This window comes from Leptidea sinapis, chromosome 22 (genome assembly GCF_905404315.1).
Source record: "Leptidea sinapis chromosome 22, ilLepSina1.1, whole genome shotgun sequence".
In the NCBI taxonomy this organism is placed as follows: domain Eukaryota; kingdom Metazoa; phylum Arthropoda; class Insecta; order Lepidoptera; family Pieridae; genus Leptidea; species Leptidea sinapis.
This window is the reverse complement of record NC_066286.1, coordinates 10,398,777-10,414,535: the sequence shown is the minus strand read 5'-3', so window position 1 is coordinate 10,414,535 and position 15,759 is coordinate 10,398,777. Positions and strand designations below refer to the sequence as shown.

Below are 15,759 nucleotides of genomic sequence, written 5' to 3'. Positions count from 1 at the left end.
AATTGCCGCTTGAACGCAGCTCATGAGATGATCGGTTTCCGCGTTACCACTATGGGATCTGTAGACACACGCATAGATGCGGACGCGGTCCTCTAAATCTACGCGGAGCCAGAGAGTGGACAGGTCCCTACCCTCAAAATTGCCGAGACGGCGACAGCAGATATCCTCCCTAACGTACACACATACCCAGGCATGAGGCAAAAAATTGTGCTCAATTTTGTACCCGGGGTACGTTAAATATGACGTATCGCTAGGTCGAGATATCTGCGTCTCCGTAAGGAAACACAAGGCCGGCTGCGCCGTCTCAAGGTGGTGGTGGACGGCGTTTAAATTGGAGTGAATTCCCCTGATATTGCAAAAGTCCACGTTGAGCGTGGAGCGGGGTGCCGTGGTGTTTCTGCCTCGTCTGGTAGAGCCGGTACCCGCCTGGGGTAATATGTTGGGGGGAGGGGGTGGGGATAAGGGATGGCTTCCGGTCCTCGACACTAACCTATGCGAAACATAGCGGCACTAGGCCGCGACTTCACGCCGGTATTCTGTGCGAGTGTGGTAATTAACCCGGACGAGTCTGGCCCGATTGTGCTGACGTCAAAAGACGGCAGCGTGACTCTCCCACTTCTAAAAAGCCCTTAGTCGCCTCTTACGACACCCATGGGCCTGAGACTCCCCTATTCTTTTTACGCCCCGGGGAAAGTACAGGGCAAAAAATGAACGTTTCAATCCTAAAATAGTTATTAATAATTAATTTCATAAGGTTCGTAATCTAGGAATAATATTTGAAGAGAATCTTATGCCACTACGAGGTTTATATACAGTCTGGAATTTTAGAAAAAAATACAAATTATTCATATTAATCTCCAATACCTCCCTACATCTCCTGCCTTGGTAAGCACTGTTTAAATTTCATAGTATTATAAATATAAAACAGCTACTGGTATTTTTATTTTCTTCCTTATATATTTACACTCATACGTTTTTTATTATTTTTGTTACTGTCATTGTTTATTTTTAGTAACATTTTTTGTAACTAAATCTATTTTTGTATAATATTTAATTTGGTGCCACAATTAATTATGTTTTGCTTTTAAAATATGTCAGTTTAGCTCCAAACGGCACACGATGGGGTCACTAAAAAACCAGTGTTGTGCTCATTACGTATGGACACAACTATAACTGAGAGAACTCCAGTTTTAGAAGACCACTGCCACATTAATTTTTGCTTTTGTTTCTCCTGTATTAAGTAATAAAGTAAAGTTGAGTATAAGATTAAGCATACATTTTGTTCTCATTCACTTTTTTGTGTGATTGTTTTTTCTTCCAAAATAAATTCATTTTCATTTTATTTCCATTACTAATGATGACAGTAATCATCATGTTCACGAAGCATCCTTTCACAAACAAAGAATTCAAGCTCTAATGTTTGATGCATCCAATATACGATAATTTATACAGTTAATTCCTTATTAATTTTTATGAAATAATTTATATAATTTAAACACGACTCATATATTGGATGCAGCACCTAAGAAATTAATTTGTTATTTATATTTCAAGCCATTGTAACATACTCTATTTGATTAAAAAGAGTGGCCGTTGAGTTTCTTGTATGTTCTTCTCACGAACTCAACTTTTTACGGACATATGGTAAATTCTGAAATTTAAAAGGAATCTTCTTGTTCTATCTTTGTAATGCAGGCTCACTTACACCCGCAATACATCCTATCTCTAATCTTACTATCTAAAATCTAGATTTTATGTCGTTCATATAAAAATCAAACATCAGTAATAGATCATCCCATAGATGGATTGAAAAAGTTTCTGATTGATCTTCAAAACGTTCCATAGATCGATTATTGAAATGACAAAACAGGAAATGAATTAAAAAATGAATATCTGAATATTAGTATTACCACACATTAGGGGGTATTTTTTTATTTATTTATTACTTTATTACGATGGAATATAGCTTAAATCGAATAAATTAAAATTTAACAAAGGTTTTAATTTTCATGTTATTTATATTTCCTATTTCCTCAATCGCTTGGCATACCCGTGTTACCATAGCAACAGTATTTATTAAGTCTTTTACTTCACTACGAGAATTTTTACTTCGTTTTTTTAGCCAAAACCTTGTTGTAGATTTCAAAATGATGAAACTACAAATTTGTAACGATCAGGACAGGAAAGAAGCCCAGAACAGAGAAAGAAGGAGACAATGTGAGTTGGAGAGAAGATCGAGAATCTTTAACGCGAGGAACCGAAAAATTGGTGTGAGTTACTTCGTTTGAATCTATTCTTTGTTAAAGCTAATCTTAGAAAATTTAAACCTCTATATAGATTCCCTTGTTATTGGACAACGCATTACAACAGGCCAGATTTATTACTTTAGTGTGCATGACCGCTATGTCTTACACTCGCGATTTGTGAGTCCCTTTTTTTAATGTGCGCGCATTGCTGACAATAGAGGTTAACAGTTCGCCGCTATTTCTTTCGACGTGTCCACAGCTGCTGACGCAGTATATCTATATGTATGAACTATCTGAGCTAATTGATGCTGTAAAGTGTAAACAGTCCGTATTATATAAAAAATTAAAAAAAACTTGATCTAACCCTTTGGTAATCTCTTTAGATTTAAGTACATAGAGCGATCATGTTGATTCCAATCGATAATTTGACGGGCCAGCAAATTTCCAGGCCAGTTTAGCCCTAAGAAGACACAAAATTGTGCATTCATCGCTAAAAACACTTACTTTGTCTCCCCTCGATTCGAAATCACTATTTCAACTGCCACAACTTGTATGGATAAACTGAGCGACGTTCAGTTCCTTTGCCAGTTAGAAGCGAAATAAGCTTGCTGTACACAGTAGAGGGAGGCAACTCTATAAAGCGCAAATTCGATCTAACATGGAGTACTGTTCTCATCTTTGGCTGGGCGCTCCTCAGTACCAGCTTCAAACTTCGTTGTGCGGTGTTTCCGGGACGATACGACATGGGTACCTTCAACAAAAGCGCGTACACCTTCCTTCAAGGTAGGCAACGCTTCTGTGATTCTTCTGGTGTTGCAAGATACTCCTTTAACATAAAAAAAACTGACCGCAAACAATGAAGAGCATACTAGAATCATCGACGATCAAGTCATCTCCGATCGGCTTGATTCTTTGGCCTTGTAGAGATGTGGGTTCTTTATGCATCTTCTATCATAGGGAGTGCTCAGAGGAGCTGTTCGGGTGCCAGATGATACCAAATTTCACCACCGGACATTACATCAAACTGCAAATTTTCACTCGGGTCATGTTGACTTCTGGCATTCCAAAACCGGGCGTTTTGTGAGAAACTATATACCTCGCACACCTACTTTGTGGAATAAATTTTCGGATGCAGTTTTTCCGAACCGATATGACTTAGAGGCGTTCAATCTTAGAACATTCTCCCAACTTTTGATCCCTGGTGTTGCGGATGTCCATGTACGGTTGCCTTACAACTTCCCATCATCTTTTGCCCGTTTTGCCCCTTTTATATATTTAAAAGATAGCAATAACATTGTATTTCAGCTATCGAATAACAGAGGGCGCGGTACTTTGCGCTTTTGTTAACTGTCAAAATATTCATCAAAAAACTGTAGGTTGAACATGAGAGACGCAAGAGTAACTAAAATATTTTAAACAATTTGCTAAATCTTGGATTTTGGTTTTATTTGTGAAGCATTTGTTCTATGTCATTTTTAATCTATTTGGATTTACCAAACTTGGGCAAGATCACCTTCGCTTTTATTTAATGCTTGATTTCGTTGACATGCTAATCCGATTATTCACAACTTATTGTTGTAATTTATTGGAAAAGGTTGTTATTGCTATGTTTCAAACAGTTTTATTACATTACAGCTTTACTAACTTTTGTTTTTACTTCCAGGTTGACGTGCCATTCCTGGAACGACAGATAGCTGAGAAGCGAAGCGAGCGAGATGAACAGGAACGAAAGGATTTGGCCTTCGCGAAACAAATGATTAAGGACAGCAACCTGGCGGTTGTACTTGAGGGGAGGGAAATGGAGGTATTAAGAATACGATGTACTCAATCTGAATGTGGTCTTCTTACACCTTCACATTTTTAATAGGAGGAAAATACATTTACGTATTTAGACCCCGAAATTTATGTATTTAGACGCCTATATGTCGACTAAAAACCTCTTCTATTCTTAAATAGCCTTTCCAGGCCAGGCCTAAAAGACGGTACACTTTATTTTATGATATATTATTATGGAAAAGGAGGACAAACGAGCGTACGGGTCACCTGGTGTTAAGTGATCACCGCCGCCCACATACTCTTGCAACACTAGAGGAAACACAGGACCGTTGCCGGCCATTAAGGAAAGGTGTACGCGCTTTTTTTGAAGGTGTATACCCGCATGTCATATAATCCCGGAAACACCGCACAAGGAAGCTCATTCCACAGCTTTGTAGTACGTGGAAGAAAGGTCCTTGAAAACCGCACTGCGGAGGACCGCCACACATCCAGATGGTGAAGATGATATCCTAACTTGTGGCGTGTCGTGCGAAGGTGGAATTCGGCGGCAGGAATCAGATGACACACAATGAATCGACGTCTCTACGCAACGCCAAGAGGTTCCCGGGTCCCCGACAATTCGAGCTGCTCTGCGTTGCACACGGTCAAACGTGTCATAGGTTTTATTTTGTCATTGTCGCGGAGCGTCACCCGACGGCACTCAAATCACGGATCGGCTGTGTACTGAACCGAATAGTGAACAGTTTATTGAAAACTAATTAGATATGTGTACACCTTGTTGATTGATTATCTTTTTTTGCTGTTTCCAATGGGTATGAGATGGAATAGTCTAGTTTAAAATATTGTACTAGCTTTAGTTAAAGAAAATTCTTTGATAAAACAATTTTTAAGTTTCTCTCTCTGAGCGCTATTAGCTAACAGCATCAACAATAACTGACCTTTGTTGGTTTAATGAACACCTACATACCACAGCGCTTTTTAGTACATTTTGGGGCAACAAAATATTGTTAAAAGAATAGGAGTCATCGTCTAGGAATATATAGAGTACCGCCAGGTTCATCAAAGCTGCAAGGCTTTCATTAATTTAGTTAGAATTGTTAAGAGATCGTAAATATGCTCTTATTAAACATTTCAAAACCCCTGCCTAAAATTATGGACAATGTTTGTTACGCAAGTCAAGTTTGCCTATTGGAAAGAAAATCAGTAATGATTTATTAGAGCGAATATGACCATCCGCAGATTTGCTCGCTTTATCGTGCTAGTAAAAATTACACTCTTGAAAGCATACTGCACCTCATTTTACACGTGCAGTCTGTGGGTCGACTTTGCGCAGAAGCAGTACAATGCCCTGCGTGTTCAGTATAATAATGCGTTCAGAATGTTATTGGGGCTGCCACGATACTGCAGCGCGTCGGGGATATTTGCTGAGGCACGCGTAGATTGTTACACGTAGGGCTAGCCCGGACCCTGTTGAGTAGGGTCCGGGCTAGCCCCAATCGTATTCTGAGGGCATTTTCTCACAGGTTCGATTGTACCTCAACCACTGCTGTTTGATACATGTGCTGACAAGTCGATCCTATCCTAGATTAGGAAGGTTTAGATTTTAAAATATCTTGTACTAACACTAGGTTTTAAGGTATTTTGTTACTAACACATTATGATCCTTTGTTGGTCGTAATTTATTATTTATTTTTATTATTATCATAATAATGATCAGGAGCGACGTCGTATCAACGTGGAGATAGACGAGTTCCGGCAGAAGTTTCAACGTCCAGAGGATCGGCGAGAGTTCGACCGGAACAATCCTGAATCGCTGAAAGTTCAGCTCCCGCCCAGAGCAACAGATGGTGAGCCTGTGGGGATGTCCAGCGCTCAGAAGTGAGATTTTTTACGTTTACATAATATCAACGAACGATAAATTACTTTTTTGCCTTAATATTCTCAGTAAATAGTGTCTTCTTTGGGTATATGAAAGTATGAAATCACTTTGTTTAATACGTGATATAAATAGATATAATCTTATTAAGTGGGTCAAAATTTACAGCGACTTTTCTTGGTTATTTCTTCCACAACTTGTTTCAGAAACAACTTTGAGATAGTACTTCTACTTGATTTTTTTGGTGCATGAAGTCTTAAAAAATTTAATGATATTCTTTTAATAATATTAAAACTACAGGCCTCCTCCTAAATTTAAACTGAAATGACCGAAAATGATAGTTGTCCTACAAAAGAACTAAGATAAGAGACGTCTTGTTGCAAGGACTTAAGCAAAATTTAATTCGACATTGAAAAAACAAGATTTTAGTTTTTATTAGCCAAGTTGGTCATTTACAAATCCGCACCCTGGTTTGTCCTAACAGTCAAATTTTGGGACACATTGTTAACAAAAATTTCCATTCATTATTTAATGAACAATAAGTTTATATGCAGCTAAGCCAAGCTATTGCTAAACAGATTTGAAGGCGAGGATCTAGAGTATGAAGAGCGGAAGAAGATAATGGCACAGCAGAAGAACGCGTGGTTGGAGCAGCAGGTCCAGGAGAGGAAGTCGGCCCAGGAGGAACGGAAGAAAGCAGAAGCTGCATACATGGTACTGTAAGAAATAGAAATATATGTATTTTTAATTTAATATTTGTTATATTATGACTTTTGCGGCGGCGTCATGTGCCGGGGCGTCTCCTTACCTCAATGATGTGCGAAGGGAACGATGGCTGTTCCATGCATCAACGCGTAAACGGGTGCTCCTTGTAGTACCAGGTCGACCGGGTATAGATAATAAATCACGAAGCACACAAACAATAAATTCAAGCTCTAAACGCTGATGCATCCATTTTCGGATAATTTATATTTATACAATTTGTTCTTTATTGATATGATATCTATGCAGTAGCCGATGTGATACAGCAGGGCATGGATATTTATATACCAAGCTCTGTAGTACCGATCGGTGGCAGATCACAGCCCTGGTTCGATGCGTCAGTTAAAGCAGCATCTGACTGCAAAAAACAGGCGTATCGAACTTGGGTTGCGGCGCTGGGCACAAAGGATCCGAACTGCAAAGTTCTTAAGAGGAAATATAACCGTGCCTCCAGATTTTTTAAGCGGCAAATCGCCCGTGCGAAGTCTAAGCACGTCGTCAAAATCGGCGAGCAGCTTTCCAGTTACCCGACCGGAACACGCATGTTCTGGTCGTTGTCGAAAGCTGCTCTTGGTAACTTCAACCAGCCGTCCATGCCGCCGTTGCACATGAGGAATGACACCCTGGCCCATACGGCAAAAGAGAAAGCCGAGCTCCTGTGCGCTCTTTTCGCCTCCAACTCGACACTTGACGACAACGGAAAAACACCGCCGACCATCCCGCGGTGTCAGAGCTCTATGCCTGAAGTACAGTTCAGACAGAAAACTGTAAGGCGAGCTCTGTTTTCGTTGGATGTCAGGAAGTCGAGCGGGCCGGATGGCATTTCTCCAATCGTGCTTAGAACGTGTGCCCCTGAGTTGACGCCGGTGCTAACGCGTTTATTCTGGCATTCTTATTCCAAAGGCGTAGTCCCTGACTCATGGAAGTCAGCCCTTGTCCATCCGATCCAAAAAAAAGGAGACAGTTCGGATCCGGTGAACTACAGGCCTATTGCTATCACCTCCCAGCTCTCTAAAATCATGGAGAGCATAATTAGCCGCCAGCTTTTAGTATACCTAGAGGGTCACCAGTTGATCAACGACCGACAGTACGGCTTTCACCATGGACGGTCGGCAGGTGATCTTCTGGTATACCTAACACATAGATGGGCGGCGGCTATTGAAAGCAAGGGGGAAGGCCTGGCAGTTAGCCTGGATATAGCTAAGGCCTTTGATCGTGTATGGCACAAGGCGCTCCTCTAAAAACTTCCATCATTTGGGCTTCCCAAGAGCTTGTACAAGTGGACCTCCAGCTTCCTCACTGGGCGTAGCATACAGGTCGTTGTCGACGGATATTGCTCGAACCCGAAGCCCGTGAATGCTGGAGTGCCCCAAGGCTGTGTGCTATCTCCTACGCTGTTTCTTCTGCATATCAATGATATGTTGGACACCTCCAACATACATTGCTATGCGGACGACAGCACTGGTGATGCCGTATACACGGGCCATGCAGGTCTCTCTCGGGAAATCGTCGACCAGTGCCGGGAGAAACTTGTGTCTTCTATCGAGTCCTCTCTCGAGAAGGTCGCGGAATGGGGTAAATTGAATCTTTGAAAGTTTGTGGTATGAATCAAGACAATCCATTTCCAAAATGCAATCTATATATATATACATAAGAGATTTCCACGTATATAGTCACTCACGATCACGATATCTCTGGAACCATTAGAGCTAAAGACTTGAAATTTGGTAGAAATATTCTATTCACCGAGTAGAGGTCAGCTAAGAACGGATTTTTCCAAAAATTCTATCCGCAAAAGTTTTTTTTTATTATGAACAGAACAACGTCTGTCGGGTCGGCTAGTTTTTAATATTTAAAACGCTTTTAACTTTGAACACGAACGATTCGTGTACCTAATGCAGCACCTTACAAACTAATTTGTTAATTGAAAAGAGCGGCCGTTGAGTTTCTTGTATGTTCTTCTCACGTGCTCTACTTTTTCCGCACATTTTTAAGATTCAGTATTTTTGTATTTTCTTTGTTCACTTCACCTGCAGTCCCCCTGAAAACGAGATCTGGAAAGGTCTTGGAACGTCGGGTAACTAAAATAAAAATGTAACTTTTACGCAAACATTTAATGTAATTTGGCAGCGTGCAACGCAGAGCAGCTCGAATTATCGGGGTCCCAGTGCTCTGTGAACGGCTAGATCACGTCTTGGCGTTGCGTAGAGACGTCGCTTCATTGTGTGTCTTCTACCGCATTTATCACGGGGAGTGTTCCGAAGAGCTGTTTAACCTGATTCCTGCCGCCGAATTCCACCTTCGCACGACACGCCACAAGTTAGGATATCATCCTCACCACCAGGATGTGTGGCGGTCCTCCACAGTGCGGTTTTCAAGGAGTTTTCTTCCACGTACTACAAAGCTGTGGAATGAGCTTTCTTGTGCGGTGTTTCCGGGACGATACGACATGGGTACCTTCAAAAAAAGCGCGTACACCTTCCTTAAAGGCCGGCAACGCTCCTGTGATTCCTATGGTGTTGCAAGAGATTGTGGGCGGCGGTGATCACTTAACAACAGGTGACTCGTACGCTCGTTTGTCCTCCTATTCCATAAAAAAAATGTAAAACCGTTACAATTACACGCGCTTTAATCCTTTATAAGTGTTTTATTTAAATTCAGTAATTTAACAGAAATATTTAAAGTGACCATTCGAAAGCGCTTATATTAAGCCTATTTGAATAAAGATTATTTGACTTTGAAACGTCATGAAGCTACATCATTTTATTCAGTTAAAATTCTTCTTCTTTCAGTAAAATGTTATATCTACAGTATTTAAGATACTTCCCCTCCATGTTACCAGTGGGAGGCTCCTTTGCACAGGAAGCCGGCTAGATTATGGGTACCACAACGGCGCCTATTTCTGTCGTGAAGCAGTAATGTGTAAACATTACTGTGTTTCGGTCTGAAGGGCGCCGTAGCTAGTGAAATTACTGGGCAAATGATACTTAACACCTTATGTCTCAAGGTGACGAGCGCAACTGTAGTGCCGCTCAGAATTTTTGGGTTTTTCAAGAATCCTGAGCGGCACTGCATTACCATCAGCTGAGCGTCCTACCCGTCTCGTCCCTTATTTTCTTACAACAAAAAGTGGGACGCCCTGTATTGTGTCATTGTATGCGAATATTAAACTAATTATTTGGCCGAATTAATTATTTGTTTTGATAAATAGATGGCAATACGGGCCCGCGATGCTCGCGCTGGTGAACTCGACAAGATGGAGAGGGAATGCCGCTACCGACTGGGACAGGCCAATCTGAGATACAATGAAGCTTTGGTGATTATTTTAATAAATTATATGGAACACATGTTACACGTCCGCGTCGTAGTTGACCCATAAACTCATTATCAAATGATGATTAATTAATTTACAAAGTTTTATTAAACACCTTAAATTAAAACATACCAATATCGCTTAAAGTAAAGTAATATTTGTTAAAATATATAATCAAGAATACAATTAAGAATGATGCGAAAATGGACACCGCTCAGCGTAAACTGTAGCAAATGCTACAGCGCTGGTTTTCAGCGTAGCCCATTATGAGAAAAACTCGTAGTTTAGAAAAGTTTGAAGTTAAGAAATTTTAAGATAGGTACTCACAGGCTAACATAATACTGAAAACCTTTCCAAATAACGTATACATAGAAAATACAACATTGAAGAATAAACAGAGTAAAATTTACCAATATAAAAGATACAAAATATGCAAGTTGAAAACAAAATAGTCAAAGTCAAAAAAAAGCTTTATTCACTGTAGAACTTTATCAGTTATTTAGTGCAAGTCAGGATGAAGTACAAAAGTTACAATAGCATTCAAATGAGTATAACAATATTCATTAGCTTAATATAGAATATTAATTCAAACTATCTGTATCATTCAAATAATCTTTCACATTATAATAGGCCTTTGATGTTAATTTATATTTTAAGATACATTATTTTTTTTTTAAATATGATACACGACAAAAAGAACAAACGTTGCGATTAAAATTTAAAATTAAAATTAAGCCCAATTAGATGACACTAGTTGTAGTACTCTCTAAAGCGGGGTTTTCACTGTAGTAGTACTCACTCCGAGTGCACTCGTACGAGCTAGACAGAATAATAGTACACTCGGATTCTGGTTAGCAACAAAAAAACTGTCTCCTAACACAATATATTAACCAAATACTTATTTGTCACTGCGACGTATTTTGTTTATGGTTGAAAAAAAATCACAAGGGACTATTTGAACTTACAAATACATTTATACGGTTGTCAAGTGGATGCTAACTTATACGGAATAAAAGTTCATACACACGCGGATAATTGGTTTTTATTTGATGTATAAACCTGATTATAATAATAATTATTATAAATACTTTATTTTCATTTCTCTCTCTGGGGTCGGTCCCTCATGTCTGAGGATCGTGGTCTAACAACCTTTGCACTCTTTTAAACATTTCTTCATGCTCACTGCATATAACTTAAATAACAAAATTTACTATGCTTATTATATAGAACTAGTTAATTATTATTTACGTAGTTCATTGTTCATTGTAATAAAATTTAAAAAAAATAGAGGTCAACCTCAATTTTTTTCGACGTTTTCACAGCTGTCACAGTCTATCTAGAAGTATAAATGATTAAGATTTACGCATATCATTAGGGTACGTTTCCATCAGAGATGTGCGATGATAAGACGTATTCTGATGAAATTTCTTATCTATGGATTGCAGGCAGCAGAGAAGAAACAATTGGAGTCTATAATGAAAGAACAAGAGGAAGCAGACAACACGGCAGAAATGTACAACAATCTTACCTCGGATATGCTGACGGAGAATCCTGATGTGGCTAAGAGCGCCCTGGGTAAAAATAGGTATGGAGGGCTTTTTAGCTAGCTTAAAAAAGTAAATCAGTAAAGTACATTGTGTTTCGGATTGAAAGGAGCCAGTAGAAGGCTCCTTTGCACAGGATGCCGGATAGATTATGGGTACCACAACGGCGCCTAGTTCTGCCGTGAAGCAAATAAGACAACATCTTAGGTCTCAAGGTGATGAGTGTTGTTGTAATGCCATTCAGAATTTTTTGGTTTTTCAAAAACTCTGAGCGGCACTGCATTGCAATGAGCAGGGCATATCAATTAACATTAGCTGAACGTCCTGTTCGTCTCGTCCCTTATTTTTATAAAATCACTAGGCTAATCAGACTTAAGGCCGGACCGCACTAGAGCGGCGCTAAACGGTACCTATCGCATTACAATTGTAGTAAGCAGCAGCTCGCGTCATTTCTATACCAGTTTGCGTGCGAGCAACATTACAAAATGAGCGATAATGATGAGGATGTGGGCGTTTTTTATTTATTGTATGCAGAAGAAAAACGAGTTACGGAAGGAAAAATATAAGAAAAAATGGATTGCTAAAATACCGAGCTGACGCTATTAAGAAGGCGAATATCACTATTTATTTCTTAATGACTTTGCTCGATTTCACATTTACTTCAGAGTGTCAAAGACAAAATTCTATAAACTTAATAATTAAAGGTATGCATACTGAATTGACGCGCCGCTTGCTGTGTCGAACTGAGCATCGCTGTACTTCGAAATATTCTCTGAGCAGCACCGCTCTAGAGCGACATAATAATAATAATAATGAAGCTATATTTGATTCCATGCAAAAATAATAATTGTTTAATATTACTCTAAGTTACTATCTCTATCTCTGGTTTTATATGGACCCCCTTTGGGTAAAAGCCTCCTCCAAAGAACTCCATTTAGTTTTGGTTTTTGCAGTCTCTATCCAACTTTGCCCCGCCAGCGCCACTATTTTATCTGTCCACCTACCACAAGGCCTGCCTCTCTTTCTAATGCCTCGAGGGCCGGACCATTTAATTACTCTGTGTGTCCATCTGTCGTCAGAGTATCTGGCCACGTGCCCCGCCCACTTCCATTTTCTTTTGAGGGAGAAAGTAAGTGCATCGGTTATTTTAGTTGTCGGAATCTGCGTTTCTCACCCTGTCTGTAATTTTTAGAGCGACATACACCATATAAAATGATTGAAATAATATTTTGACGCTTTGTTTCAGGGCGATAGGTTTCATGTACAAAGGTATGAACCAGGAAGAACTAAAGAAATTCTATGCGGCACAAAAGGAACAAATGATTGCAGCAAAGGTATATAACATATAACGTATATTTAATAATTACTATAAATGAGAAAATATAGTCTTACTCACTCACTAATTCTTTAAAATAATTCAAATTCAAACAGTTCAATTGTGTAATATTCATATATCTTACTCAAACGTTTCTTATTGAAATGAAAAGGTATATGTAAAACAAACTCTCAAACCTGTGAAGAACAGTCGCAAGAAACACAGCGGGCATTTATTAATGCTAAAATTATATGCTGTAACATTCCATATTTTTTCTTGATATAGCCTGGTGGCTTTGTTGGAGCTATGAGCCTACGCTTTAACATTTTGCTCTTCAAATGTTTATTGTCAGTAAGAAACCGATCAGTACCTATAAGACCTATATAGGTAGGTATACCACACTTCAAGACACGGGACATACTTCTTTATTTATTTTTTTAATTAATTGCGCAGGAACTTCTAAGTTTAAATATAACTCTACTTGCAGGAAAAGCGTGAAATGGAACAGAAGATGGATGCGGAATGGCAGGCCTTGTCCAAGTCCATTCAGAGGGAGGTGGCTCGCCAAGACATTGCGGATGGTAGGAAACGAAGGTACTGCAGCCGCTAATTATTATTCATATTAGCCTCTAGCAATAGTTTAAAGCCTTTGTCAAACAGAGCGCGTACTTCGCGCGCGTCAGCACGTCTGACGCCGCACTATGACCCGGAGATGTGTAGTACGCGGTAAATGTAACGACAAACAGCGCAAGCAGTCCAGCATTAGCAGTACGCAGCTCTCGGCTCGGTTTTTTTTTTTTCAAATTTTGTTTTAGCATCCGACTGAATGTGTGTTAAATTTTGCATAATGATCGAAAACGTAACACGAATTAGAATACACCGATTAGAAGGATAATTCTTATAAAAATATAACAATTAAGACAAAATTGTGGGAAAAATTGGAAAAGAAATAAATTTGATGTCGTGTACCTATACTCTTTTTCTCTGTGACCGTGACTCACAAACAAACTCTGCTATGGATTTCTACCACGCTTTGGTGAATGGCACGTTGCGTAGCGGGGCTCTAGTCAATCGGTGTGACATGAAAAGATCGCGACGTTAAAACGCGACATTATACCGTTATTACGCAGCGCTAAGTACGCGTTCTTTTTGAGAAAGCCTTTAGCTTTCTAATATTTAACAAATCTGAATATCTCTTTAGTTAGTGTAAATTCAGGTTTTAGAGGTTTTATTTTAACTTGCAATATTTGTTCGGTTCAAATCTTGCAGCGTATTTTTCCTCAAACGATTAGGCTGAAATGCGCACGTAATTTTGTAATTAATAATGGAAACTCCTAAAGAACGAAACTATCGACGCTAAACAGATCATTTTTGTTGAAACCCCATGCAAATTAAACGTTTTACGGGTCTGTGTTTCCTGATTCATAAGCAGGATATTAATCAGGTGAGATGTGAATATTATCGAATATCTCTATCTTTATTCTGGAAAATTTTATATTATTAACTCTTTTTTTTGGATTTATAAGATACATTTTGGCAAATATTTTAAATATACTAGCGTCTAAGCAACCTAACAGCCCGATAATACGTGACCAGTTTTGATTTGTCAATGAGTGCGTTATACGCTGCTATATTATAACTTTAAGTATTTTGGTATAACTGGGCTATACTGGACTATAGCACGGCCCATTTTACTGAACCAGTTCACCAATGAGAAACCAATTTTATTTTATTGTAACAGGGAAATGGCGCGTCAACTGATGGAGGAGAATCAACTTCTGGCGCTCCAGCAGAAGGAGAAAGAGAAATATTTCAAAGAGGTCGTCTACAATAACACCCCCACTGACGATTATTATTCACAGTTCAATACTACCACCAGATAAACTTGTACCAAATGTCAGCACACTTTTTTCTCATGGCATTTAATGACGTTCTATACATATAGCTAGACAAATCACGTATAAAAAAAGCCGAAATATGGAACATGCTACTAATTACACCATAATAAACTTGGACTGCTATATCTACACATTGTCGCATTTACTCCAGTCAAAGAGGATGTAAATACTACGTTATAAGAGGAAGGACTGCCTAAGTAAATTTAGTTTAGTATGAAACGTGCAGTCATTTGACATGAGTTTGAAATAGTAGTAATTACAGAACGGCGATTGGCGACGAAGCATAATCCGATTAAGTTTGAAAGCGAATAGCTGCTGAAAACGTGGTGGATTGCGGCTATCTCGGTTTTTTAAAAGATTATAGCCGTCATCTGTCAATCTATCAATGACTGCACCTTTCATACAATCGAGTGAATCACTTTTTTTAGAGAGTTTCGCTAGGCTGACTCCAGTTGTTAAAATATTCTTAGTCAATAAGCACATTTGATTCAGACAGTGACAGTTGACACACGACTAAGAAGAAAAGTGTTCTTACATTGTCTATAAGTACACTTATGCCGCTCCGTTATCAGACTGCGAATGATATGTCCTTAGAGTATAGAACGTCATTGATGGCAATATTTATTTTAAATTTAAGCCGTCTACACATTATAACATAATTATTAAATTGTCTACTATAATGAGTTACTTATTATGCTTTTTGATAATTGAGTAGTCTTACCATATTTTGCTAATAAAACTCCAATAGACGTAGTTTGGTCAATATTTCAATAAATTATTTTTGTGATTGATTGTTTCACTTTGTTCTACTTTATTCATTCTAGATACCAGTGGGAGGCTCCTTTGCACAGGATGCCGGCTAGATTATGGGTACCACAACGGCGCCTATTTCTGCCGTAAAGCAGTAATGTGTAAGCATTATTGTGTTTCAGTCTGAAGGGCGCCGTAGCTAGTGAAATTACTGGGCAAACTAGACTTAACGTCTTATGTCTCATAGGGAGACGACCGCAATTGTAGTGCCAATCAGAT

At 39.0% G+C, this 15,759-nt stretch overlaps 1 protein-coding gene across 1 annotated transcript; it reads left to right on the top strand.

Annotated features, from left to right (window-relative positions):
- Positions 1–2,070: 2,070 nt before the first annotated feature.
- On the top strand, positions 2,071–15,517 carry LOC126970846 (RIB43A-like with coiled-coils protein 2). The gene is made up of 9 exons (XM_050816994.1): positions 2,071–2,270; positions 3,910–4,050; positions 5,740–5,900; positions 6,477–6,612; positions 9,872–9,976; positions 11,419–11,558; positions 12,764–12,851; positions 13,320–13,426; positions 14,574–15,517. The coding sequence occupies exons 1-9, from the start codon at positions 2,148–2,150 to the stop codon at positions 14,713–14,715; spliced, it is 1,143 nt and encodes a 380-aa protein (XP_050672951.1). The 5' UTR covers positions 2,071–2,147; the 3' UTR covers positions 14,716–15,517.
- Positions 15,518–15,759: the final 242 nt, after the last annotated feature.

Coding starts and splice junctions, on each gene's coding strand:
- LOC126970846 (XM_050816994.1), top strand. CDS start 2,148: ATGATGAAACTACAAATTTGTAACGATCAGGACAGGAAAGAAGCCCAG. Junction 6,613..9,871: donor AAGCAGAAGCTGCATACATG/GTACTGTAAGAA, acceptor TTTGATAAATAG/ATGGCAATACGGGCCCGCGA. Junction 12,852..13,319: donor AACAAATGATTGCAGCAAAG/GTATATAACATA, acceptor CTCTACTTGCAG/GAAAAGCGTGAAATGGAACA.